Here is a 23,995-nt window from a genome sequence, read left to right on the forward strand (position 1 = left end):
GGGGCAGGGCAGAGTGGGGCACATTCAACCTGGAGAGGAGGGCTCGTGCCCACACTGCTGTGGGTGGAGGAGGGGACCTACGGGGCATCAGAGGGGCTAGGCTGATGTGCCCAGGGATGTGTGTGAGGGGATAAGGTTGCACCCTGTGGTCACATGGCCCCTTAGGGCCTTGTGATGGGAATGGCTGCCCTCGCTCCCCCTGTAGCTAGCTGCCCCTTCTCCTGGGGTGTTTGCCCCTGCTGTCCTCATGGGCCTTTCCCTTGCAGGGGTCTGTCTGTGTGACCAGTGAGGGGTTAGTGGGAGCTGAGGCAAGGCTGGATGGGTGGATGACAGTGGGATGCACCATCCAGAGATGCTTCTCTTCAGAGTCTCCCCAATGGGGATACTTGGGGATTGAGCAACTACTGCCCATGCTAGGGTGACCAGACAGCAAGTGTGAAAAATCAGGATGAAGCCTATATAAGAAAAAGACGCCAAAATTGGGACTGTCACTATAAAATGGGGACATCTGGTCACCCTAGCCCATGTGCTGCCCTGAGCAGGGCGAGGGAGCCAGGTTGCAGCTATTGCTCAGTGACATGGCTAGATAGAGGGTTCGTGCCCTGCATGTGCCCTCAGCTGCCTGAGGGGTGCCCCAAGGAGCAGGCTCTGTCCTCCTCTCCCCAGCCCACCCTTCTCCTCTCCTTTCCCTCTGCCTTAATGAAGTTCCCATCTGTGCATTGCTCAGTCCAGAAAAGGAATGGGGAGCTTGATTCTGCTCTGAGCTGTGTGGGGCAGTGCACTGGGATGGAGCAGCTGAGCCGAGGCTACAGTTGCTATCAAACCCCTCTCCATTGCATATCCCCTTCCCCTTCCTCCTGGCCAGGTAAGGGAGAAGTTCCTGGACTGGGAAGTGGCTGGGATCTGTCTGGAAGACAGTAGCCTCAGGGCTAGTCCGGGAAGTTGAATGCAGAGGCCATGTGGCTAGCTAGGAGCTGCAGAGAAGCTGGAGGCAGAAAAGATTCCCCAGGAACTGATTGCAGAGGTGTGTGAAAAACAGGCTGTGATAGTCGGACATCACTGCAGGGTGCAGGTCTGTGTGGGGCTTCTGGGGGAGCAGCAGGAGCTGGGCAGGGAGCCCGTGCCAAGGGACCCCAATGAGAGACACTAACTGAGCCTGGCTTGGAAACTTGCAGAAGCCTGTTTACTGGTGCAGAGCCTGGCTAGAGGGACCCGCTCCCAGGTGCTAGACCTGCACCAGGGATCCCATAGGAACCATGAGTGCTTACTCTGCATTGGAACTGGCTAAGCCTCTGTATCTAGGGTGACCAGCAAATGTGAAAAATCGGGATGGGGATGGGGGGTAATAGGAGCCTATATAAGAAAAAGACCCCCAAAATCAGGACTGTCCCTATAAAATCGGGACATCTGGTCACCCTATCTGTACCTAGGGTGTCTGGGACTGCAGCTTTCCCACTTCCTGCCAGCCCTAGGGAAATGCCCTTCCTTTAACCATGAGCGGCTATTGGCCCCACTCAGGGTTAGCACTTACAGTGCTTGGCTTGAGCTGCAGTACTGTGCACCTGAGGGGCTTGGGGTGCTGGGCAGCCCCCATAATTACAGCATTTCCCTGCAAAGCAGCTTCAGGAGCAGCCAGGGACTAATCACAGCCACGGTGGGATGTTCCTGTCTGGCCCAACAGCCTCATCCTGGGGGAGATCCTGGAAAACCATGTGAGATTTGAGAGGGGAACAGGTAGAAAAGCCCAGTTGGAGCACTGAGAGCATCCCTCTCGTGGAGTCACCACCTCTCGTGGAGCCTCCAGCATCCCTCTCATCTCCTCAGCACTCTGTCGCCTGGCTGCCAGGCCAAGAAAGGCTGTGCCTGACTCTTGGGTGGGATAGAGTGCCATGATATGAAGGCATCTGCTATCACTGGGGATGATCTTGCAGCTGTTTACTCTGGGAGCTCTGATCAATCCTAAGGAGCAGTGCTGAATAGCTCAGAAACCTTGGTTCTCTCTGCTGGCCTTGGGAGCTACTGTCATTGCCTGTGGTTTGGGGGTGCTCCTGATCCCCTGTGATGCTGATGCAGAAGGTCCCCTTCCCTCCCATGGCACTGCCTGCTGTCTGGGACTCCTCAGGGCTGGTGCAACCCATTAGGTGACCTAGGCAGTCGCCTAGGGCGCTAGCATTTGCGGGGGCGGCATTTCGGGTCCTTCAGCGGTGACCGCAGCGGCCAGATCTTCGGCCGCCCTGGTCGTCGTCGTCATTTAGGCGGAGGGACCTGGGGCAGGGGGGGTGCAGGAGGGCCGCCTCAGCAAGTAAGGGGGGGCCCATCATGCAAGGGAACCACTCCCCGCCCCAGCTCACCTTTGCTCCGCCTCCTCCCCTGAGAATGCCGCCCCGCTCTGCTTCTCTCCCTCCCAGGCTTGCAGTGCCAAACAGCTGATTGGTGCCTGTGACGTTATTGATATAATCTGGGACCATATAGAACATGGTTGCAACCAAGGTCCTGTAGTGGCACCAAATCTTATGTAAAGGGGGTCATATAAGGTGTCTAAGACCAGGTTATGGGTTGCTGGTTATGATTATGCTGTCTATATGCATGTATCATTTTGTGGTAGAAGTTATGAGTATTGGCTCTATACTGACTGTATTTCAAATTTGTGCTGTGCTTCTGGGAGACATCCCAGACGAGTTGGTGTTAGCTCTGCCTAGCCTGCTTGATGGCCTATTAAGGACCATCAGCTACACAATTGACCCATGGAGAGAAGGCAAATACGCCTTGAAACCTCAGCAAAGTATGCAGGGGCTTGCCCATGTGACTCCAGACTCCATTTTGCTGTAATTTTCCACAGTAAGAACAAAGAGGTTCTTACACCTGGAAAATACTATAAAAGACTGATGTCTCATCTCTATCTGGTCTTCAATCCTGCTTCTTACCTCTGGAGGGACTTTGCTACGAACTGAAGCTCTGAACAAAGGACTGATTGACCCATCCCAGCGGGGGATGTACTCCAGAGACTTGATATAAACCTGCAGTTTACTCCATCACTGCTACAAGCCTGAACTAAGAACTTTGCCATTACTGTATGTAATTGATTCCATTTAACCAATTCTAACTCTCATCTATATCTTTTTCCTTTTATGAATAAACCTTTAGATTTTAGATTCTAAAGGATTGGCAACAGCGTGATTTGTGGGTAAGATCTGATTTGTATATTGACCTGGGTCTGGGGCTTGATTCTTTGGGATCGAGAGAACCTGTTTCTTTTATTGGGGTGTTGGTTTTCATAACCACTCATGGCGGGGGGGGACACCTCGGGGTGGGGTGGAGAGCTGCCACAGGGCTCGGGGGGGGGTGTGTGTGCAAGGTGGAAGTTTTGCCTAGCGCGCGAAACATCCTTGCACACCCCCGGGATGACTCATCCCTTGTTCTGTGGCACCTCCAGCTAGCTTGTGATGTTCTCTGTCCTGTCATGGCACTGTCTGCTGGCTTAAGAGGCTTCTGGGGTCCACACAATGCACCAGGCCAGCTTGCATAGCTCCCCATCCTCCACATGGCGCTGACTGGGAGAGCTCCTCGTCTCCTGTATGGGGCATCTGCCAGGGGCCCCCTCACTGTACAGCCTGTGTCCAAGGTATTAGTTCCTTTGTCTGCTCCTCCTTTCTCTTCTGCTGGGCTTAACTGAGACTCCATGAGGTTTAAGCTACATGTGATCTCTACAACAACTGGCACTCCCCGGCCCCAAACAGCTCAAACCCACATATTTTTGACTAAAATATTTATTCTCTCTGGCATATACGCTTTCTTGCATGGCATGGATCTCCTATGCTTTCTCAGGATCTGGTGGGGGCCCATTCGGTGCGCTAATAGAAGAAGATCGTGAGAAAACTCTGGACAGAGCACTAGGTACTTTCTTAAACAATGAAGACCGTTGTCTGGGAACACTGGATTCTGAAACAGCAGCTACTGTGGAGAAAACAGAGCAGTGGTGTAGCACATACCAGATTGGGGTGAGTACACTGTGCACTAGTAAGCTGTATTGGAAGTGACTGAGGGATTCCACTAATAAACTACAGGGCTGGATCCTAAGCTGTGGTCAACCACTGTAGAGTTCAGTGTGCATCTGCTGAAATACTGTGTGTAAACTGCTAGCTCGGGTAGGAAGGGCAGTGTCAGTGTGGCCTTGTGAGAGATGTCTGTAGAATTGTGACCTCCATTTTATATTATGTGCTGAATGCCTGGAGATTTGCCCAAGCAGCTGATTGCATCGCAGACAGTGTCCCAGCCAGTGAAGATGCTTGACATCTTGTCCCAGGACAATGGATGAGAAGCAATAAAAATGGTTTCAGGCCACTGGCTCTGATTGTCTCTCAACTACTTACCCCACCCTGTGAAACAATAGGTTTTCTGCTCTGCGGCCCACAGGGTAGGTTGAGCATGAGTTGGGGAGGGGGGTTGGAGCATCCCAGGGAAGCACGTGGAAAAGGGAGAAGACATTCTATGTAAGAGGGGGTGCTGTTGTGCAATGAATGAGGAGACCAACCATAAGGACTGACGGGTGAGAGAGCAGGACAGACGCTGGGCAGCCTGCAATGCTGAGGAGCCTCAGACACACAGGAAGGGTGAGCCCAGACTGGGGTGGGCGCAGCTCAGGGCTTGGTTTATTTTCAGAGATCTGTAACTCACGCATGCTATTAAAGTCCCTGTGGCTAAGAAACTCCTTTGCTACACCCGTGTTCCTTGCTTTTCTGCCACGCTGAAGCAGCATACAGGGCCGCCCAGAGGGGAGGGCAAGAGGGGCAATTTGCCCCAGGCCCTGAGCCCCACAGGGGCCCCCACAAGAGTTTTTCGGGGCCCCTGGAGCGGGGTCCCTCACTCGCTCCGGGGGGCCCGGAAAACTCTTGCGGGGCCGGGCGCAGGAGCTTCTTCGCTCCCAGTCTTCGCCAGCGGGGGGTCCTTCCGCTCTGGGGCAGAAGGACCCCCCGCTGGCGAATTACCGCCGAAGACGGAGCGGGACCCGCCGCCGAAGTTCAGCTCGGTCTTCAGCGGTAATTCGGCGGCGGGGGGCCCTTCCGTTCCGGGACCCGCCGCCGAAGTGCCCCGAAGACCCGCGGTGGGGGCCCCCCGCCGCCGAATTACCGCCGAAGACCGGGCTGCATTTCGGCGGCAGGTCCCGCTTCGGCGGTAATTCGGCGGTGGTGGGCCCCCGCCGCGGGTCTTCGGGGCACTTCGGCGGCGGGTCCCGGAACGGAAGGGCCCCCCGCCGCCGAAGACCCCGGGCCCCAGGAATCCTCTGGGCAGCCCGGCAACATAAGTGGAGCTCTGGGGGAGCACATGTGAGCACCTGGGATGGTGGCCTCAGGAAGGCACAGACACTGATTTCAGGGTCTGGGGCAGTGGGCCGACAGTGCCCCATGTCCCAAGAAATGCATCAGATGAGAGGCTTGAGTCTGGCAGTGTGCCCTGAGCCTCAGAGCTAGGAACAGCAACCAAACTTGACCCAGAGCCTGCTGGCTTGGAAGCATGTGGGAGTCAGCAACTGGATCTGTTTGCAACAGACTGGTAACTGGCCAGAGGGGTACTGGACCACCTGGTAACAGCTGGTGTAGTGGGTAGGGCAGTGGACTGGGGACTCAGGAGGCCTGTGTTTAGTTCCTGGCTCAGCCACAGGCTTCCTGGGTGACCCTGGGCAAGTAACTTAATCCACCCAGTGTCTCTGTTCCCCCTCTGTGTGATAGAGAGAACTCTTTCCTACCTCACAGGAGCTCTGCAGATAAACTCCACTAAGGAGTGGGAGGTGCACAGAGCCTGCAGTGAGAAGGGCCATAGAAATACTTCGATACCTGTTTTCTCTTGCAACGGGAAGTCTTTATGGCCAACATCTTCGTAGGGCGAGACAAACTGCACCATGAGAAGAATAAGAGAGTCAGAGTATGTCTGTTTTGTTCCTGCTCTCCAGGGTTATGCAGCTGCAGGATGAGTATCAGGCAGCTGTTAAAGGGGGTGGAGGACTGTCATTCCATCCATGCTTTCTGAGGATGTCATGAATAACTACGGCCTGGTCAACAATTATGTCAGTGTCCAGTCTACAACCTTGCTCCCGCTGATGTAAATGCCTTACTACACTGACATCATAACCACCTCCACGAGAGGCGTTGGGCTTATGTCGGTGTCGTTAGGGTGACACTGAAAGTTATTTACATTGACTGTTGGCTGTCATTCTTGTCAATGCTGGAGCCATGAAATTGACAAGAAAGCCAGGCTGTCATGCCAGGGCAAGTGGGGGGGCTCCAGTCAAGCCCAATTACCCCCTGGGTCCTGGGTCCCAGTCGGGCTGCCCCCCAGGTCCTGGAGTTGGGGAGCTGAGAGCCTGGGCTTTCAGCCCCTTACACTGCCCTTTTAAAGTTGGTGGACGTGCTCCTTGTGAGAATGCACACCACCAATAGAAGGTGGGTAGTGTGGACATCAGCCAGCGTAGTAATTACTAATATAGATTGACTCAAGTTTCTAGTGTAGACATTCCCAAGGGTGAAGCGTGAGTCACTAATTGGAATTTCAGCCCCTTATATCAAATATAAAGATCTCTGTTTTGAAGTCAGACATGGATCCATCTCCATTCTTCTCCCTCCCTGCTCCCAGTGCTGTCCATTCTCCGCCGAACATTTCCTCTGCCCTTCCTTCCTGATCACTCCTGTTGTGCGTGAACCCCTCCTGCAAACAGCATTGCCCTGCTGCTGTTTGCCTACAGAGGGGCTTCCTCTTCCTGATCTGCTGGCTCCTTCTTCAATGGCATCAGCACCCATTTCCTTATGCTGCAGTGAGGCAGGGGCTGCATGGGTAGGAGCAGAAGTTATTGGCCAAATCCCACAATTCATGGACATGGTGTCTGATCTCTGACTTGTGAGCTTTGGCCCCAAACTCTGAGCAGCATTACCTATGTTATGAGAGTTGATCCAAAGGGCTGACTGCTCAGAATGATCTAGGTGATGCTGAGCCTAACTTTTAGGTACCTGGAAAACCCACTGGGATTCACGAAGCCTGAGCTAGGCACCCTGGCTCCTGTATAATGAATGGGGAGCCATGGGAGCTTTAGAATGCGACTCACAAAGCCAGCATGCTGGGGGGGGGGGGTGGAGGGGGGAGCTGGCTAAGCTAGCCAATGGGAGATGCTGACCAGAGGGGTATGTGTTAAGCCCCTCCTCTCGCAGAGATAGGTGCCTTGCTCTCCTTGCAGTTCTCACCTGGGGACCCTCTTTGTTGCAAGGCCCCTCCTTCCCCTGTGCCAGTGTAGGAGGAGGAACCTGGTGGCTGAGTTCCCAGTTCACATTCCCCTCCACCTGAGGAGGCCAGAAGATGTGAACAGGGCCTGCCATCTCTCAGAGGGTGCACTAGGCTATGGGTACTCTGGACTGGGGCTGCCTCAATCTCTCCTGTTGAAGCTATTGTATTGTGGCTAAATTAATGAAAGAGTCACTGGAGCAGGGGGACTGGACCCTGGGTCTCCCACTGCCTAGGTGAATGCTCTGATCACCATGCTACAGGATCATTCTCATACTTGTGTGCGCACTCTCTCATGCTCTCTCCAAGGGTCATTTGGTCCACGGAGGGATAAACTCCCTATATCTGAATATCCCACAGCCCAGTAGCCAGAGCACTCACCTGGGTGGTAACAGGCCTGTTCAAACCCCTTAGATGGAGTGGGGGAATTGAATGGAGGTCTCCCACCTCCCAGGTGAGTTTCCTACCCACTGGGTTATAAATGATGAGGGAGCCCTCCACCCCTCTCTGATTTGTGTAAGTCCGCCTGGGGAGCCCGATCCAGTAGGCAGCCTCTGAGCATGCCCACTGGATCAGCCCCTCAAGTGAGTCAGGCAGAGGAGCACCTGTTCTTCCCTGTGTGGATTGCACTGGAGCTTAGGTGGGACAGAGCCAGAGGCATCCAGACACCCACAGGGAGGCAGTAGTGAGCATGCCAGAGGCAGAAACATAAGAACCTCAAGATCTTTTGCTGCCAAACCTTAGGGTACAGGGTTTAAGTGGGAGTTTTGTGCCTCGCAGTGGTCCCAAAACTGGGACTCAGGCACCTGACTCCATCTGAGTATTCAGCCCAAGCTACAAGTGAGCAACAAAGGGCTGCATGAAATAAGATGAGTTTCAATGCTAAACCTGCAAAACTAGTAAACCTAAGCAGAGGATATCCAGCGCACAGATAACCATCACTGTCAGTAACTGTATCTAGAAAGCAGAGTGTCCAGGAGATCTCGAGTGCTGAGAGATAGCAAACTAAATAGAAGCTCCCAGTGTGACACCACTGCTAATAGGATATGCTCTTCCCAGTGCTACACAAGCTGTGTCTCTCACAAATTTAGGGAGGGTAGAGAGCAGTTCTGGTCCCCATCATTTAGGAATGTTAGAGAGAAACTAGAGAAAATACAAAGAAAGGCAACTAAAAGGATGCAAGGCTGGAAAAAAGAGAGGAGAGACTAAGGCTCCAATCCCATACAAAGACTTCATAGAATGCACCATTATGATCCTCTAACCCAGTCATTCTCAAACTATGGGTTGGGACCCAAAGTAGGTCACGATCCTATTTTAATAGGGTCGCAAGTGCTGGCACTAGACTTGCTGGGGTCCAGGACTGATGCCACACAATTTCACCCAGTGATTCCTCCATTGAGCCCAATAGACTCTGGTTGAGCTAGTGTCTGTTTTAAAAAGCCATCCCACCTTGATTTAAAGGTTTCATTCACTGTAGTCCCACGCAAGATGTTGCAACAATTAATTACCATCACTGTAAAAATGTGCACCTCCTCATCTGTAGTGTGAATTTGTCTCATTTCAGCTTCAAGCCTTTGTTTCTTTCTCTGCCTTTGTCTGCTAGTGTAAGAACCCTCGGCTATCAGAAGTCTTCTCCCCATGTAGGTATTTATAGACTATGATCAAGTCACAGCTTAACCTTCTCTTTGTTAAGCTAAAGAGATTGACCTTCTGTAGTCTCTCACTGCAAGGCTTCAAGTCATTCTTACAGCTCTTGCTCAACTTTTTTACAGTTTGGCGACATCCTTTTTAGTGTGGGCACCAGTAATGGACTCAGTATCCAGTAGTATGCTCACTAATTCATATACAGCAGTAATAACATCTTACTTCTATGCTGTACACAGCCAAGGACTACATCTGACTTACTAGCCACCGCATCTCACTGGGAGCTCCTAGTCTGTCAATTTCTACCTAAATGTCCTTTTCTGAGACACTGCTTTCCACCCTGTAAGAGTGACCTACATTCTTGGTTCCTAGGTGTAGGACCTTGCATTTAGCTGGATTCAAACATGTGTTTAAGTAAGCCCAGTTTTCTATGTGATCCAGATCACTCAGTAAAATGACCTGCTCTTACTTATTTATCACCCCACCAATTGTTGTGTGATATGCAAACTCTACCAGCAATGATTTTATGTTTTTTCGCCCCAGATCATTAGCTTAGGGCCAAGAACAGATCCTTGCAGGAGACCGCTTGAAAACACCCCCATTAGATGATGAATCCCCATTTACAATTACTTTCTTCATACTTCAAAACTTTATGCACATGTATAGGTCTGGGATCTGGGCTTATGAGAAATAAATGTATCACAGGCTATAAATATCTATTTAAGGGAACAATATACATGAAGGAAGAGAATTAATCCACCTCAGAAGATGGATGGGGAGGGGAGTGAAGGAAATGTTTACATTAGAGAGCAGGAAAAAGTGCCTAATCCTGCTTCCATTGAAGCCAATGGAAAAATACCCATTGACTCAAGTGAGAGATGGGTTGAGGGTCAAAGATTTTAACAGATGGAACAAGTGGACCATGGAATAAACACTGTAGATCAGATGGAGGCAACATCACTACAGATTACAGAACAGGTTACAGGAAACTGTTAGTGGGAATGGAGCGGTGAAGAGATCTGCAAAATGCAAGGAGGTGGAACTCTGGAGAAGCCCGATCCCACACTCTGGGATGTTGTTATTGGCTGTTTTAGAACTTATTTACCTCAAAAATCTCTGAAGTGTCCTCTGTGTCCCGAGCTTGGTGCATGTTAACATACATTCCTGTAACACATACATAGTTTGTTCAACCATGGCTAATTTCAACTTTCGGTGTCGTCTAACATTACCTTAGAACAGTGTCTTGCAACTTTTGTGTCTTAATCTGCATGTAAAAATAGTGGGTACTATCTTTTATCTTTAGGAGCTGTGTTTATACACGGGTGCGTTTTTGTTACTTTTGGGGCATGTCTGGACACACATGCTACCTCCGATGTAATCCAAAAAAGCCCAAAGGCCCTGAAGGCTGCTGTATCAGTGATTTTGCCTAATGTAATTAACATTCACTCTCATCGTATTTTCTCTTCACTGCCCTCTTGACTGATCCCTTCCAAGCTGTCAATAAGAGATTTGCAGTGCAACCATTACTGGTCTGTTTGGTAACATCAGCCCAGATCCTCAAAGGTATTTAGGTACCTAATTCCCATTGAAATGAATGAGAGTTATGGCCCCAAAAAACCTTTGAGGATCTGGGCCATCATTAATGACAAAGAGCTGTAGGAAGTCATAGAGCTTAAGGCCTGAAGGGACTCTAGTCTGACCTCCAGTACCTTAGGCCACCAATCCGCACCAGTTACCCCTGTATTGAGCCCAATAACGGCAGTTAGATTAAAACATTACAGCCCTGAGAATAGGAGGGACTGAGGCGCCCCGAGGCCTGAGGCACCTTCAATGGCAGGGAACATCATGAGAATGCTTTTGACAACCAATGAACCAAACGGTCCATTTGTAGCTGGTCTGCCCAAGAGACAACATTCTGTGCAAATCTGTACAGGGAACTGCAAACAGAAAAGGAAAACTAGATCGAAGACCCGAAAAGCCCCTTTAAAGTCTGACTTTTCTTTCTGCAGTGAGTCAGTTCTTTGGGGGAATCCCTCCCCCCTAGGCTTGCCCAGCCTCTTGAATATCATCTTTTAGTGAGAAGCTTTTTACTGATAAAATCATTGAGATAAAGGAAGGAAAAAACATCAAACCCTCAAAAAAGTAAAAATACCAAACAAACATTCACCTTTGTCCTGTGCCACAGGAACAGAGGATGTTTCTTCAGCACTCTCACTAAAAACAAAAGGAAGCACTGATTTGGATTATTAACACTCACAATAATGAGCACTAAAGTGTAATCTTGTTTTGATTGTTAGCTGCGCGGGACCGGATGTGTCTCTACTTTGTACTCTGCCCAGTGCCAAGAGCCTTGTCAGTGCCTAACAAATAATCTTCCCAAGCACTTTACAGACTTTGTGTCCAGTCCTGCCGCCCTGACATCCCTGTGCAGGGCCACTGGGAGGCAACATGGAGGGGGATCAGGACTCTTGGGTTCTGTTCTCAGCTCTACCACTGACCTGCTGTGACCTTGGGCAAATGATTTTGTGCTACAGTTCTCCCCACAGGGAAATAGAGCTCACGGAGGCCTGGTCTACACTACGCATTTAAACCGAATTTAGCAGCGTTAAACCGATTTAACCCTGCACCTGTCCACACAACGAAGCCCTTTATATCGATATAAAGGGCTCTTTAAACCGATTTCTGTACTCCTCCCCGATGAGGGGAGTAGCACTGAAATCAGTATTGCCATGTCAGATTAGGGTTAGTGTGGCCGCAATTCGACTGTATTGGCCTCCGGGCGGTATCCCACAGTGCACCATTGTGACCGCTCTTGAAAGCAATCTGAACTCGGATGCACTGGCCAGGTAGACAGGAACAGCCCCCCGAACTTTTGAATTTCATTTTCTGTTTGCCCAGCGTGGAGCTCTGATCAGCATGGGTGGCGATACAGTCCCAAATCCAAAAAGAGCTCCAGCATGGACCGTACGGGAGATACTGGATCTGATCGCTGTATGGGGAGACAAATCTGTTCTATCTGAGCTCCGTTACAGAAGACGAAATGACAAAGCATTTGAAAAAATCTCCAGGCTATGATAGACAGAGTCCACAGCAGGGACTCAGCACAGTGCTGCATGACAAGCGTAACGGAAAGCCAAAGAATCAAATGGATGCTCATGGAGGGAGGGAGCGGGTACTGAGGACTCCAGCTATCCCACAGTCCCCGCAGTCTCCGAAAAGCATTTGCATTCTTGGCTGAGCTCCCAATGCCTGAAGGGTCAAAAACATTTTCCTGGGTGTTTCAGGGTGTATGTATTCAATTTACACCCTTCCCCCCTCCCCGAAAGAAAAGGGAAAAAAATCGTTTCTTGCCTTTTTTCAATGTCACCCTATGTCTACTGCATGCTGCTGGTAGACAGGGTGCTGCAGTGCTGAACACCAGTATCCCCTTCCTGGTGGCAGATGGTGCAAAATGACTGGTAGCCATGGTCATCATCAGCCCGTGAGTGCTCCTGGCTGGCCTCAGTGAGGTCAACTGGGGGTGCCTGGGTAAAAATGGGAATGACTCCCAGTCATTCCTGACAGACAGTACAGAAGGCTTGGTAACCATCCTCATCATAGCAGCTGGAGGCTGAGCTCCATCAGCCCCCCACTTTCATGTCTAAAGAAGATTCTGTACTCCCTGGACTATCATAGCAGCTGGAGGCTGCCTCCCCCTCATTTTAATCTCACTAAAAACTCAGTGTTTCTTATTCCTGCATTCTTTATTACTTCATCACACAAATGGGGAGACATTGCCACGGTAGCCCAGGAGGGTTGGGGGAGGAGGGAAGCAATGGGTGGGGTTGTTGCAGGGGCATCCCCTTAGAATGGCATGCAGCTCATCATTTCTGCGGGATCTCTGGGGCTCTGACCCAGAGCAGCTGTGCTCTCTGGTTCTCTAGTACACTTGCCCCACATTCTAGGCAGGACTGACTCTATTTTTAGACAAAACATAAAGAAGGGAATGACCTGGGGAGTCATTCCCATTTTTGTCCATGCACCCCCAGGTGACCTCAGCGAGGCCAGCCAGGAGCACCCATGACAGCAGCAGATGGTACAAAATTATTGATAACCGTCATCGCCAATTTCCAAATGCAAACGGTGCAAAATGACTGATAACCATCATCTCATCGCCAATTTACAATGGCAGACAGTTCAAGAGGGATGGTAAACGTCTCTGCTACCTTGCAAAGGCAAATTAATGCTGCTGTGTAGCACTGCAGTACCGCGTCTGTCAGCAGCATCCAGTACACATATGGTGACAGTGACAAAAATCAAAACAGGCTCCATGGTTGCCATGCTATGGCATCTGCCAGGGCAATCCAGGGAAAAAGGGTGCAAAATGATTGTCTGCCGTTGCTTTCACGGAGGAAGGATTGAGTGACGACATTTACCCAGAATCACCCACAACACTGTTTTTGCCCCATCATGCATTCGGATCTCAACCCAGAATTCCAATGGGCAGGGGAGACTGCGGGAACTATGGGATAGCTACGGGATAGCTACCCACAGTGCAACGCTCCAGAAATTGACGCTAGCCTCGGTACATGGACGCACACCGCCGAATTAATGTGCTTAATGTGGCTGCGTGCACTCGACTTTATACAATCTGTTTTAAAAAACCGGTTTCTGTAAAATCAGAATAATCCCATAGTGTAGACATACCCAGAGTTGCTTACCCGCCTGCGTTGAACACTTTCAGCTTGAGGGTTGAAATGACCTACATGACACATAGGTATAGTTGAGTAGGATTTTCAAGGCATACATGTGATCTAGGAGCACATGTCCCATTAAAAGTCACCTGTGTTCCTAAACCACTTATGCACTTTTGAAAATCACCCCCTTATTGCTGACTTCAGTGACAACTTACTGCAGTGTCAGGCACATGAACTAATTCAGTCGTTCTCAACTAGGGGTATGTGTACCCCGGGGGTACGCAGTGGTCTTCCAGGGGGTACCTCAACTCCTCTAGATATTTGATTAGTTTTACAACAGGTTACATAAATAGCACTAGTGAAATCAGTACAAACTAACATTTCATACAGACAATAACTTGTTTAGACTGCTCTATATACTATACGCTGAAATGCAAGTACAATATTTATATTCCAATTGACTGATTTTATAATTATATGGTAAAAATGAGAAAGTCAGCAATTTTACAGTAACGGTGAGCTGTGACACTTTTGTATTTTTAAGTCTGTTTTTGTAAGCAAGGAGTTTTTAAGTAAGGTGAAACTTGGGGGTATGCATGTCACTCGGACTCCTGAAAGGGGTACAGTAGTCTGGAAAGGTTGAGAAACACTGAACTAATTCACTTCTTCATCAGAAATGGTAGAAACTTCTCATACTTCATCTCTACAGGTAGCATCCAAATCAGAATTGGAGTAATGTGAATAGGCTTGAGTTTTTAAACGTAATTTGACCTTTATTTAGAGCCCAGTTCTCCATCTCAAGTCAATGCTTCTCAAGTTTAACCCCTGTTTCCTATATAGGCCCAGGATCTTCAGTCTCATAACTGTTTTGGGTCTCACCTTTAGGACAAAATCCTGCCCTTTGCTGCTTGGAAGTGCTATGAAGGGAGAGAGCACTGGGAACCTCTTTCCCCAGCCCAGCAGCAGGGCAATATTCCATATACAGGGCAGGACTGGCCAGCATGGTGCAGCTGGTTTGGGTCGTGCGACTGGTAGATTCTAGATATACACCTGGTGAAAACAGCCCCAGGAGCAAACACCCCAGGGCCAGGGGGCACAGGGGCCCCTATGCTGTACCCATCTCTAGCTGAGGTTTTGGGCTCCTTGTGGCTTTTAGCAGCAGTCCCCAGGCTGTTCTAACATATACTGGGGACTGGTCTTGCACATAGCAGCCTCCAGATTAGAAGAGTTCACAGTCAACTTTCATTCCCTTCCCCCATTTAATGCTGTTGGCAGTTGGGCCGGACCCAGGATCTGGCTCATAATGTTCAATAGAATGCTAGGCTGGACTGCACCAGTGCCACAGATAGGAGAGCACAGCTGGGAAGGGGCACAGTCTGGCAACTGGTGGTGTAATCTAGTCCCCTGCATCCTTCAGCATAAAAGGCTCGATCCTGCAATATGTTGCATCTCCTGAGAGGGGCCGAGCCTGCCCCTTTCCCCTGAGCCAGCGGAGTTGAGGAAGCTCAGTGCCTCACAGGAATGGCCCATGTTGCAGCCTGCAGCATCTACTAGACTGATGTGGGTGCAAGGTGCACCCCACAATGCAGACTGCTTCAGCCTCCCTTGGCCATCCTGCCCAATGCTGCTCAGGGAAGTGAGGCCAGGGAACCTAGAGAGCATAGCCAAGAAAATGAGCCTCTAAAATGATCACCTTCAGACTTGATGTCAGTGAGTATTTCCAGCTGAGAATGTGGGGGGAGTTGGTGACAGAATAAATTAATGCTGCTATGCAACTGTGAAGTTTGGTCCCACTGAGCTGTGGAGGACACAGGGCTCTGGTCATGGGAGAGGGAAGAGTTGGGTGGAGGCCTGTGTTACCTCCCATAGAGCCCCCATAAAATCTAGACTGAGCCCTGCCCGGTACCTCTGGAGATTCCTGCTGTAATGGGGCTCCATTCACCATATTGGTGCCTCCTGCTGGTCATCTTTGGGATTGGCTCTGCAGGTTGATACACCTACTCCTGCTGGTGCATCACCCACCATTAATTCTGCTCCCAGACCCACCTCACTCCAAGGATCACGGCATCCTCTTCATGACACAGCCCTCCGGCCATGTCACAAGCTGGGTTCCCCACTTCCAGGGGCAAGTGCTGCAGTCCAAGTGTTCCACCACTTCCCCAGAGGGGACTGCAGCCAATTGTCTAGCCACTTCTCAGCAGCCCCAGTACCCTCTTTGCCCTTGCCCCAGACCCTCAGCCTGCAACTCCCAGCCACCAGCTCTTCCCTAGCTCCCCTGGTCCCTGATAGCAGCATTGCTCTGTCTGTGCTGGCTTCCCTCCATTTGCAAGGCAGCCAGTCCTCCCTCCTTGAACTCCAGGGAGTAATTGACCCTGCTCTTCCTTGCAGCTCTTCTTATATGGGTTTGCCCGGCCCTGAATGGTTGCTCCTCTCAGCCCCTTTCTAATTGGCTGCCTCCTGCACAGTCTCCCTAGGGCTCTATTAACCCCTTCGAGACCAATGTGGGGCCAATGCCCCCATCACATCCTCACTCAAACACAGACCCTTTCTTGTTTCCACCACGGAAGCAGTTACCTTAAATGTTTGCTGTCCTTGTTTAGAGCAGACACATCTGTGCTCGAGGCTGAGCCAAGGACTCTCTGTTCCAAGTCAGGGAGGGGACCGTGAGTTAATATTGTGTCTTTCACACTCTGAAGAATAATTACAATTATTTCAGGCAACATTTCAGCTCTTTGACTCACTTATCTTTGCCCTGCTTCTATTCCTTGCCTCTCTTGGTCCCCTTTTGTTACATTCATGGTCACCTCACCTGAATGGTCCTGCCCCAGAGAGGAAACTCAAGGGTAATGAAGGAATCTCATTGTTGGACAGGTACAAAAGCAGTGATGCATATATTTCTGTGACCTCAGTGGTATTCACAACACCTCTCCTCATCAGTAGCATTTATACATTAGGGAGATTAATTTTTTTCACTGTCTATTCAGGTTAAAACAAGATAACAACAAAGTAATATGGCAATGAGAGAGGTGGACACCTGTGGAGCTCTAATCCAGCGCTAGAAAATAACCTACTTTAAAAATAAATTTAACCTAGAGGACTGATAATAAAGATAGAAAAAGTGGTCCAGATAAAAGGTGGGAGACACCATGCAGGATGAGAGGACAGGTAGGAGTCCAGATGAGCTAAACAAGCCCTGCATGTTTCCACTGTGTAGTAAGATGTACAGAGTGGCATCTACAAAAGTACTTAGGTGGCTAAACCCCAGACTTAAGTGCATTAATCTTGGGTTTAGGCACCTGAGTCCCAGTTTTGGCTCCTCACAGAACTCCCACCAAAGCCTGTAGTTGGCTTAACTCACTTGGTGTCTAAATGTTCAGGACGAAAATTCCCTTTGAGCCAGTGTTTCTACCCTGGGCATTCATGCTGCTGCCTCCCGCAAGGGGTCCACACACTTGTCTTGTGCCTAAGCCCAGGGGAAGACAAGCATTCAGCTGCCTATGTCGCATGCAGGGCCCAGTCTGGTAGGTGTGCTCAGAGGCTGTCTCCTGGATCAGGGCCCGTTTGGATGCTGGTAGGAGATAGCACACACCTTATAGCCCGGTGATTAGAGCACTCACCTAGAATGTAGGAGGGTCAGGTTCACTTCCCTCTTCCAGAGAGGGAGAGAGGCTTTGACCAGGGATCCTGAGAGGACAGTTCTATGAGCTATGGCATATTCTGGGGGTGGGCTCCTTCAGTAAATCCTCTTGAGGCTGTTCCATGGTGGCTAAATAATCAGCGCAATTGGAGCAGGGGTTGATTGGGGGAGTATTCTCCTGAGAGGTGGGAGGCCCCTGTTGAAATCTTATCTGTCTCGCTGGGAGAGAGAGGGAAGTTAGCCTGGGACTGCCACACCCTAGGTGAGTGCTCTGACCACTGGGCTAAAAGTTACAAGGTGGGCTCCATCTCCTCCTGGCTCCTGTGGAGTGTATTCTTAGGTGCCTATTTTTCCCCATTCAGGGTAGATGGAGCTTAGGTGCTTCACCCAGCTTTGTGGATTTCACCTGTGATTTTTCTAGGCACCTAAAAGTCAGGCGCCATGACACTCCGCATTGCACCGACTAAGTCTCTTCCTGGATCTCACCCCCCTCTTCATATGTCCAGGTACATTTGCTGGTTGATATTGACTGAAAATTTAATTACATAGGGACTCCTTTTTCTGATCGTTAAGGGGGATCTTAAACATGATATAGCTCTGATCTCTGCTCCACTCCCCTGTTAACTATCAACAGCCCTTTGTATGAACATTTCCAGACTGCAAGGGTGAGCTGCTCATCACATTATGGGGCAACAGTCCTGCACTCAGTGACATCAGTGGGAGTTTTATCATTGACTTCTACAGGGGTAGGACTTGGCCAAGTGTCATCAGAGGAACTAGTACAAGTTTCACATACTCCACTTACCTTGTATTGAGCCTCTTTCCCAGTTGATGGGGGAGCAATTAAATTATCCTGTGTACTAGCCGAAGGGAGAAGGCTCAGATTATCCTGGTCATCTTTTATTTCTCTGACGATATCTTCAATATCATCAGGAATCGAGTTTGATAAAGCTTGGCAACACTTGCTCAAAGACAGAAATTTCTTCTGGCTGCTAGTGCTTGGCCTGACTTCTGGCAATGAGGCTTCACTCTCATATTGCTGCTTCTCCAATTGACGAGCAGATGCCACGTCCTCTCTCCCTGCTGCGTCTGGGGGTGATTGGCTCTCAAAAATCAAAGAGGATTCTACTTTTAAAATTTTTTCAAAAGCTGCCTCTTCCTCCTCCTCTTGCTGCTTCACCTTTGCCTCAATATCATGGGTTACTAGTCGCATGATAAGGTCCTGCTGGTTCTCTACATCTTTTAAAAGCTCCACTTTAGCTATGTCAGGTTTTAACATGTCCCAGAATGAATTTCTGCTGACAGGCTGAAATTGAAGAGAGAGCTTTTGAAGAGAGCTTAATTTCAGAGTCAGTTTTCTTATGATTTTTTCTACTGTTCACTAGTTAGGCTATGGCTACATTAGCGCTTCAATGTAGCGGGAGCGCTGCCGCGGCAGCGCTTTGAAGCGCTAAGTGTAGTCAAAGCGCCAGCGCTGGGAGAGAGCTCTCCCAGCGCTGTCCGTACTCCAGCTCCCTGTGGGGAATAATGGACAGCGCTGGGAGCCGCGCTCCCAGCGCTGGGGCTTTGACCACACTGGCGCTTTGCAGCGCCGCAATTTTCAGCGCTGCAGAGGGTGTTTTTTCACACCCTGCTGCAGCGCTGTAAATTTACAAGTGTAGCCATACCCTTAGAGAGGAAATAAACGGAAGTGCTTTTAGACTTGCATTTGGATACATTGTTTTCACTTCAGTTGAGAACTCAGAAAAATCCTGATTTTTCTATTAAAAATATTAGTTAAAAAAAACAACCATGGGAATGTGAAAAATATTGTGATATAGCATGGCCAAAAGGCAGCAGGAGAGTGATAGATGGGAGATATGTTAGCCCCAGGATGATGAAAGCCTTATTCCCTGTGGAGGGAAGAGAGGCTACTACTGATTAATTAGAACTCCTGAAGCCAATTAAGCCAATTAGAACACCTGAAGCCAGTCACCTGATTAACCCCCCCACACACCCTGCTTCAATCAGACAGTTGGAGGAGTTGAAGCAGAGTGGTTTGGTGTTGGAGCAGAGAGCAGTTTGAAAGAGAACAGTTTGGAGGGAAGCAGAGGAGAGTTTGGAAAAGTGCTATGGCGGGCCAGAAGACCAAGACCCTAGGTAAAGGGAAACCCGGCTTGTATAGAGCAGAGGGACTCCACAGGCACAAGTGGTTGGGAGAAACTTGGCCCAAGCAGAGAGAGGGCAGGAAGCCCCCAAGATGAAGGGCCAGAGAGGGAAGTAGCTCAGGGGAAGGAATCGCTAGTTCAAGTGGTTTACCGCTATCCCTAGGGCCCCTGGGCTGGGACCCAGAGTAGAGGGCGGGCCCAGGTCCCTCCCTCTCCACTCCCCTTCTCTGGGATACTAGTGGGACAGTTAATACCCCAGATCAGGGACAAGAAACAGCACCCTGAACCCCCCGCACAAGAAGAGAAAGCGTGGGACCCATCATAATAGTGCCGGCAATTTGCCACAAAATGTAAAAAATTAAATGCATGTGCACTTGCTATTTTGTGTGCATTTGTCATGGACTTTAAGGCCAGAAGGGACCATCATGATCATCTAGCTTGACCTCCTGCTCATCGCAGGCCACAAAACCTCACCCACCCACTCCTGATATAGACCCCAAACTTCTGGCTGAGTTAGTGAAGTTCTCAAATCATGGTTAAAGACTTCAGGTAACACGGAATCCATGATTTATACTAGTTTAAAGTGACCCATGCTCCATGCTACAGATGAAGGTAAAAAAAACCAGGGTCTCTACCAGTCGGTCCTGGAGGAAAATTCCTTCCCAAATATGGCGATCAGTTAGAGCCTGAGCATGTGGGCAAGACCCAGTAGGCAGATACCTGGAAAGAATTCGCTGTAGTAATTCAGAACCCTCCCCATCTAGTGTCCCATCACCAGCCATTGGAGATATTTGCTGCTAGCAGTTGCAGATCGGCTACCTGCCATTGTAGGCAGTCCCATCACACCATTCCCTCCATAAACTTATCAAGCTTGGTCTTGAAATTGCTAATTTGGGTGCATTTGTCAAAAGAATGGGATTGACACTGAACCTCTACCCAGTCAGAGAGAGTTGAATCAAATTGAAAGCAAATTGGGGCTAGAAACTGACCAACTTAGGGCATGGATACACTTGCAGATGTAGTGCGCTTTGAGTTAAACCAGCCTTCGGAGAGCGCAGTAGGGAAAGTGCTGCAGTCTGTCCACACTGACAGCTGCAAGCGCATTGGTGTGGCCACATTTGCGGCACTTGCAGTGGCATTGGGAGTGGTGCATTATAGGCAGCTATCCCAACTTCTTCCCATTCTGGTGCTGTGGCTTGTAGGAAGGGGGTGCGGAGTGCAGGGCATTCTGGGTCCTGTCCCAATGCCCCGTGTTGCATCGTTTCACATCCCAGCAATCCCTGTGCTTCCATCCACATTTGGCGTCATCTTTCAATGTTTTTTGTACTGCGCGCTCTTGTCTTCTCTTTCGGTCTGTGGAAATGAAGCCCAAACTGCTGAGGAATATGCTGATGAGTCTCGCCAGCACGTCATGTTTGGCAGTTGAGTTACTCCTTAAGATCCAAACTGACAGTGAGGACTCTGACGATGATATTGACTTGAGTAATGCATATGACACAAGATTGCTTGTGGCATTCACGGACATGCTCAGCACTGTGGAACGCCGCTTTTGGGCTCAGGAAACAAGCACTGAGTGGTGGGATCACATCGTCATGCAAGTCTGGGATGACGAATGGTGGCTGCAGAACTTTTGGATGAGAAAAGCCACTTTCATAGGACTGTGTGATGAGCTCACCCCCCACTCTGCGGTGAAAGGACATGAGATTGAGAGCTACCCTGATGGTGGAGAAGCGGGTGGCAATTGCAGTCTGGAAGCTGGCAACTCCAGACAGCTACTGATCAGTTGCTAACCAGTTTGGAGTGGGAAAGTTGACCATTGGAATCGTGTTGATGCAAGTTTGCAGGGCCATTAATTGAATCCTGCTCAGAAGAACCATGACTCTAGGTAACATGCATGACATTGTGGCTGGCTTTGCACAAATGGGTTTCCCTAACTGCGGAGGGGCGATAGATGCGATGCATATTCCAATTCTGGCACCAGCCCACCTAGCCTCCGAGTAAGTTAATCGGAAGGGGTATTTCTCTATGGTTCTCCAAGCACTTGTGGATCACCATGGCTGTTTCATTGACATTAACGCAGGCTGGCCTGGAAAGGTGCATGACATACGCATCTCTCAGAACACTGGCCTGTTCAGGAAGCTGCAAGCTGGGACTTTTTCCCCAGACCAGAAGATCACCATAGGGGAAGTAGAAATGTTCATTGTGATCCTTGGAGACCCTGCTTACCCTTTAATGTCGTGGCTCATGAAACCCAACACAGGGAGCCTTGACAGCAGCAAGGAGCGGTTCAACAACAAGCTGAGCTGGTGCAGAATGTGCTTTTGGCTGTTTAAAGGGCCGTTGGTGCTGTCTGTATGGGAAGCTGGACCTGGCCGATGACAGCATCCCCGTGGTTATATCCACGTGCTGTACCCTCCATAACATTTGTGAAGGGAAGGGTGAAAGATTCATTCGGGCATGGAACTCGGAGGTTCAGCACGTGGAGATTGAGTGTGAACAGTCAGAAAACAAGGCTATTAGAGGGGCCCAGCGCGGGGCTGCAAGGATTAGGGAGCAATTTGAGGCTGAAAGCCACCAGTAATATTTGGTGCCCTGCACAGGAGTGAAGTGCAGTGGTTCCAATGCTAGTAGGAATCTGTGTTTGCTACGCTGACTTGCAGTGCCTATTGCTTTCCTGGGCTAAGGTATCTTTTACTTTATGCAATAATAAAGAATGTTTTCAAAGCCAAAAAAATCCATTAATTGAAAAGAAAATTCATTTATTGAAAAGAAACACAACTGTTTGGGAAACAGAAAGGGCAAAGGGGTGGGGTGGGGAACGGTACAATCACAGATTTGTGTATGTCCTGTTATCATACTCAGCCTTCCTTCCTGTCTGGAGTGCTGTGCAATGAGTGGTGCACTTCAGGATGGCTATAATACATGGTAATGGGGGTTGAGTGCAGTGGGTAAGGGTCGTAATTTTCAGAGCTGGGTGGTGAAGCTACAGGTGTTGGAGGCAACTGGTGGCGATAAGAACCCGGATGTTGAGGAAAGTGGGTTGGAGGTGACAGGAGGGCACAAGGGAAAGAGTTTTGGGACAAGGGCTGCAGGGGAAGCGGGGGTGGTAGTGCTCTGCCTGCATGGCTACAAGTGCCTGAATCAAGTCCGCTTGGTGCTCCATGATGCTTATCAGCCGATCCATGCTTTGCTACTGGAGCTCCGTGCTTTTGTGCCAGCGCTCCTCATTCTGCTGGCGGATCGGCCTTTCACTCTCCCTCCACTCCTGCGCTTTTAGATTCTCATTAAGTGACTGCTGCATTACTTCATGCAGCATGTCATTTTTGCTTCTACGTGGCCTCTTTCTAATTCTTTGCAGTCTTTCGGCAGGTGATAACATGGACTGCTGAGATCTCAAGGTTGCATCTGTAAAAGCAAAATGCAACATTTAACAGAGGCAGCATTGTTCACACTAGACAGAGCAATGATTCCCCCATATTTAAGGGCAAGCACAGTCTACACAACAGCATAATTTGCCCATCCATAAGCAAGCGCATATAACCCATGGGAGCCCCAAAATGGTGAGTAAGCACAGGGTCAAGGGGGACTGATTGTTTCATGGCTGTATTGTCCTCTGGGTTTCTGTGCCTTGGGGGGAGCCAACAGCTGCAGGGGGCCCCTATACTCAACACTGTCCCCACATTTTCCATAGCAGTTCATCCTGGAAGATATCTTGCTGCTGAGGGTGACCTGGGAAGCAAGGGAGGGTTTTCTATTACAATGCAGCTTCTGCCCTGGCCCATATGCAGCTTGCCTGTGTGCAGCAATGGTCCTCCCACCCCTCATGGTACAGTGTCACAGACATGTTAGCCTGACTGGGATAAGGACCACAGTGGCTCTCCTAAGAAACCTGCGCAAGTGCATTGCCCAAGTTCTGAATGAGACCTTTGAAGAGCTCACTGAGGCTGATTACTGAGATGTGAGAGAGCACATCAATGCCCTATTTTGCGTCTAGGCATGGATGCAGCCCTAACCCTCCTCGCCCCAAGAGCCCGCACCGAATAACTTCCTTCCAAAACTAAAAGCCACTTACCGGGCACTTCCTCTGGTGTTTGTCCTTCCCCAAGCACCAGTTGCCGTGACTGGGTACCTTCTTCCTGGCTTGAAAACAACTCCTGGCTGCATGCATCTAGGGATGCCGGAGTGTCATCCTTCTCCTCAGCACCCTCGCTCCCGCTTTCCTCCTCCTCCTGCCTTGTTGAACTGGGTTCTGAAGTGTCCATGGTGGTGAGGTCGCCCCCAAGTATTGCGTCCAGCTCTTTGTAGAAATGGCAGGTCACGGGGGCAGCACCGGAGTGGCTGTTTGCCACGCGGGCTTTGTGGTAGGCCATTCCGTAGCTCTTTCACTTTGCAGTGCATCCTGGTCACGGCCCCTTTCCATCATGTCCCTTGATATCTGCCCAAAGATATCATAATTCCTACGGCGGGAGCGCAGCTGGGACTGGACAGCTTCCTCCTCCACAAACACTGATGAGGTCCAGCACCTCGCCATTGCTCCATACTGTGGATCGCCTGGCGCATGGAGGCATGGTTACCTGGAAAGATTCATTGAGAGCACTCCATGCCTGGCTGAGCAAACAGGAAGG

The 23,995-nt window shown here is 49.9% G+C and overlaps 1 protein-coding gene across 12 annotated transcripts in view; it reads right to left on the reverse strand.

Moving 5' to 3' along the window:
- Window positions 1-3,757: 3,757 nt before the first annotated feature.
- Window positions 3,758-23,995, reverse strand: part of LOC120372647 (fibrous sheath-interacting protein 2-like) — a 62,249-nt gene continuing 42,011 nt past the window's right edge. For 6 of the 12 annotated variants that reach the window (XM_039489924.1, XM_039489929.1, XM_039489927.1 and 3 more), the window contains 6 exons: window positions 18,029-18,529; window positions 16,161-16,276; window positions 11,078-11,124; window positions 10,016-10,074; window positions 5,832-5,889; window positions 3,758-3,954 (listed from right to left, as the gene is read on the reverse strand). In XM_039489924.1, the coding sequence (XP_039345858.1) occupies window positions 3,812-3,954; window positions 5,832-5,889; window positions 10,016-10,074; window positions 11,078-11,124; window positions 16,161-16,276; window positions 18,029-18,529 (924 nt within the window). In that variant the 3' untranslated portion in view covers window positions 3,758-3,811. The other 6 variants (XM_039489921.1, XM_039489928.1, XR_005585091.1 and 3 more) reach the window with 6 other exon arrangements.

The sequence above is a fragment of the Mauremys reevesii genome, linkage group 9 (genome assembly GCF_016161935.1).
Source record: "Mauremys reevesii isolate NIE-2019 linkage group 9, ASM1616193v1, whole genome shotgun sequence".
NCBI classification, from domain to species: Eukaryota; Metazoa; Chordata; order Testudines; family Geoemydidae; genus Mauremys; species Mauremys reevesii.